This window comes from Artemia sp. Qi Xiang Cuo, chromosome 8, assembly GCF_049724085.1.
Source record: "Artemia sp. Qi Xiang Cuo chromosome 8, ASM4972408v1, whole genome shotgun sequence".
Lineage (NCBI taxonomy): Eukaryota > Metazoa > Arthropoda > Branchiopoda > Anostraca > Artemiidae > Artemia > Artemia sp. Qi Xiang Cuo.
Window position 1 is genome coordinate 64,732,584 of NC_142801.1, and position 3,825 is coordinate 64,736,408.

Sequence of the window (3,825 nt, forward strand, 5' to 3'; positions counted from 1 at the left end):
GTTGGAGCACATAAGGATACGGGGAAACAGTTATTATTGGTTTGAAATTTATTTGTCTGAAAGGTCTATCAGTGTTGACCGAAGCTTCAAGGTCAATTCCGTGTTGATTTTGGTGTCCCTCAAGGGTCTATCCTAGAACCCCTTTTATTCTTTATATTAATCAATGATCTTTTCATTGCTTTATCTGACCAAACTTAACAAAGTTGCTGACGTAATTTTAATCATCACTTTGTTCCTCCTAGTGAGACATCCTAAGACCCCGTGCTATTCGCATTTGCAGATGATAGTACTCTTGGGTATTCAGATATTAAGGAATCTTCCCTTATCATGAAAATTTATTCTGTCCTAGAAAGAACCTTTGCTTTGTTTCATGCTGATCGGCTTTCACTAAATCTATCTAAATCTAGTTTACTTATTTTTTCTAGATCAGGTACTTCTTTTCCTTGGGTTCGAACTATTTCTACCACTCACGGAAATACAATTCGTCATCATTACAGACATGGTCGATTCCTGGGTATTTTACTGGGCGAAAATCTTTCTTTTAAACATCACTGTGCCAAAACTTAAGCTCTCCAGAAACCTAGGAGTTCTTCGGAAGATTCGTCATTGTTTCCCTGGTGCAATAATAAAGATCCTCTTTCACTCTCTCATTCAACCTTGTACGTACTAATGTCCAACTGTATGGCTGTCAAATTTCCCTTCTTTCACCCTCTTTGTTGTCAAAATACATAACAGAGCGATTAAATTAGTATCTGAGATGACAGGCCAGCTCAGCATTATTTTATTGGATGGTTAATCCACGTACATCTTTCTTTCCTCTTGTTTCGTTTTTAACTATTCTTATGGATTCCTCTCTAACTTCTTCAAACAATTATATCTTGTAGGTTCTGAACTACGAAAGGAATCGTGTTTTTTCTTCTCTCAGAAATGACACGGATATTTTCATTCGTAAAACTAAAACCATAAGATCAGATTTTAATCCAGTTTTTGAAGATACTCCCTACCTATCAGAATTCGGTTTGTCATTCTTATGCACAATTTAAAAAGAGCTAACTTACCACCTCCTACGCCTAGAAAGTTAGTTCTACCCTCCTTTGTCTTTTCCCCTTTATCTTTCCTTGTCAACTTGTTTTTTTGCTATTTTCTAATGTAATTATTACTTAATTTAATGCTTAATTGATGCTGTAATTTAATGTAAATAATATAAGTGTCCTATTATCTATTATTAGTGCTATTATTAAATTTAATGTTTAGTCTCCCATTCTCAAGGTCAAAAAGCCTTTGTAAGGGTCTAAGGTTCTGTATTTTTTATCTGTTTAATTTAAATAAATTGATTGATTGATTAATTGATTGGCAACTTGGAGTGGGAATGTTACCGACCTATTTTTCCTTCTGATGTACCATGCCAAGCTAGATGCATGTGATATCTATACAGACTGAAACGCATGAAAATAACCGACGACATGAAAAGTATCGAGAACAAACTAGGAACCTAAGCAGTAGAAAATTGACTCGTTTGCCATGCAATGTATGTCAGCAATACAGCCTCTATACTTCACGGCGTAGGGAAATCAGCAGTGGTTTTCTTGCCACTTAGAGATGGTATTTTTAAGAATTCTTGCAAGATCTTCATGACTTACTTACTTACTTGTACTTGTTGCGGGACAAGACGTGGACGGCCCACCCAGCATCTAGAAGACTCCGTATGGTTGACTTCCATTTGTGGCGAACATGTGCCAGTTCTTCAGCAAACCGGAGCCAGCAGTTCTCCCACTTTCTGCCAAACTTTCGAAATCCGCCAATGGGGTCGAGGTCGTTTTTAGCAGTTGTCCACCAATTCTTAAATTGACCGCCAGGTCACCTGCACGAATCTGGCAATGGGACAGCTAGAAGCACTTGCTTTATGATGCGGTCATTTGGGTCTTCTAAGGACATGACCAAGCCAACGCAGTCTTCTCTGTTTGAAAATCATGGCGGCGGGTTCGATGTCACAGCAGCGGTTGTGCAGATCAACATTTGAGATTCGATCGGAGTATCGAATCCTCAGGCTTTTTCGTAAACAGCGGTGGTCAAAGACTTCCATACCATGGAGATGAAGCGCCTTCAGTGGCCAAATCTCAACTGCATAGAAGAGAACAAATCTAACAGCCGCTTTATAAACAAGAAGTTTTGTCTTCATGCTGATCTCCCGCCGGATCCACATATGGCCGCGGAGTTGTGAGAAGATGGCTTGGGCTTTGTTGATTATGTTCTGTACGTCAAGGTCACAGCCTCCATGAGCCAAGATAGGTGAAGCTGTCGACTTTTTCCAATTCTTGTCCATAAAGCACAAGCTGATAAACCGACTGCATGTTTAGGTCCATGACTTTAGTTTTGGCCGTGTTGATTTTCATACCCAGTAGCTGAGAGAAATGTGCTATTTCATTTAACATTGCTTGGGCAGTTGCTGGATCAGCAGCAAGAGCGTCGATGTCGTCCGCGTAGTCCAGGTTGGACACGTTAATACCCCATCCCATAACAACACCATCAAAACTCGAGAGTGTACTCTCTAGAATCCAGTCTATACAGTAGTTAAACTAAACAGGGGACAATATGCACCCCTGTTTTACACCACTTTCGACATTGAAGGGCTCAGTTTCTTCACCCAGCGCTCTTACTGTCGATTTGCAATGCTCGTAGTAGGCCTTCAATAGCTCTATGAATTCTACCGGCCTACCATCCTCCAACATGAGTCGCCGGAGGTTATTGAGGGTTACAGAGTCGAAATCAGCCAAAAATATAAGGAATATGATACTTATAGGGAGTTTGTAGTATTCATACTGTTGGAGACTAATGTAAAGAGCAAAAATCCGGTCTGTGCACCTTCTTCCTCTTCGACATCCGCATTGATTTTCACGTGTCCGCTCATCCCTTGATACCTCGAATCTTTTAAGCAAAATCATCACAAATACTTTGGTGGTCGTATCCATAGGTGATATCCCTCGGTGGTTCCGGCTGTCGCATCTAGCCTCCTTTTTAAATACTGGGATTATTACTGACATCTTCGAATCAGACGGGAAGGTTTTCTTCTCCCATATCGGACTGAAGAGGGTGTCTAGTTGTTCTGTTACAACGTGTGGTGACACCTTGTAGACTTCAGGAGGGAGACCATCTTCTCCAGGAGACTTATTGTTTTTTGCCATTTGATCGCGTTTAGTATCTCTGAAGCTAAAGGTGGTGCCGTATCGATTTCATATGGTGGTCTTTCAGCTGTTGGTGGCAGCATCGGCGTTGCATCTTGCCCATCTGTATTTGGATTAAGAAGGTCTTTAAAGTGATTCTTCCAGTGATCAAGTTTACCTTGCACGTCAGGGATCACACTTCCTTGAGCGTCTTTTAAGGGACCAGAGATGGGTGACTTTATTCCAGTTATTTCTTTGAGGGTTCTATACAGCCTACTTGTGTCAATATTTCTGGCCGCTTTTTCCATCTCTAAAGCAACCTCATCCCAAAATTGTTGGTAGTCTTGAAGTAAGCTTGTTTTAACCTGTTTACGTATCGACTTTTTTACTGTGGTTGATGCGTTTGATGCCTGCCGCCTAGCTTAGATTAGCTTTACAGTTTTCTCTGAGACATAATTCTTCCTCGTCTTTGCAGGGGAATAGCCGATAACTTCAGCGGCCACCTTTTTAGTGGTGTCCCGGAATTGTTTCAATCGGGTGGTAGGGTCTTCTTCACAGTTGACCAGGCTTGCGAACTAGTTCTTTAACTCCAGGCAAAAGTCGTCTCTCACTGTTTGGAATTTCAGTTTATCCACGTTTAACTTTCAATTCGGGGGTTGTCTCT

General features: G+C 40.9%; 1 protein-coding gene across 1 annotated transcript; it reads right to left on the bottom strand.

Moving 5' to 3' along the window:
• Nucleotides 1-2,576: 2,576 nt before the first annotated feature.
• Nucleotides 2,577-3,041, bottom strand: LOC148949697 (uncharacterized). The gene has a single exon (XM_089092759.1). The coding sequence runs from the start codon at nt 3,039-3,041 to the stop codon at nt 2,577-2,579; it is 465 nt and encodes a 154-aa protein (XP_088948885.1).
• Between the last annotated feature and the right edge of the window lie 784 nt (nt 3,042-3,825).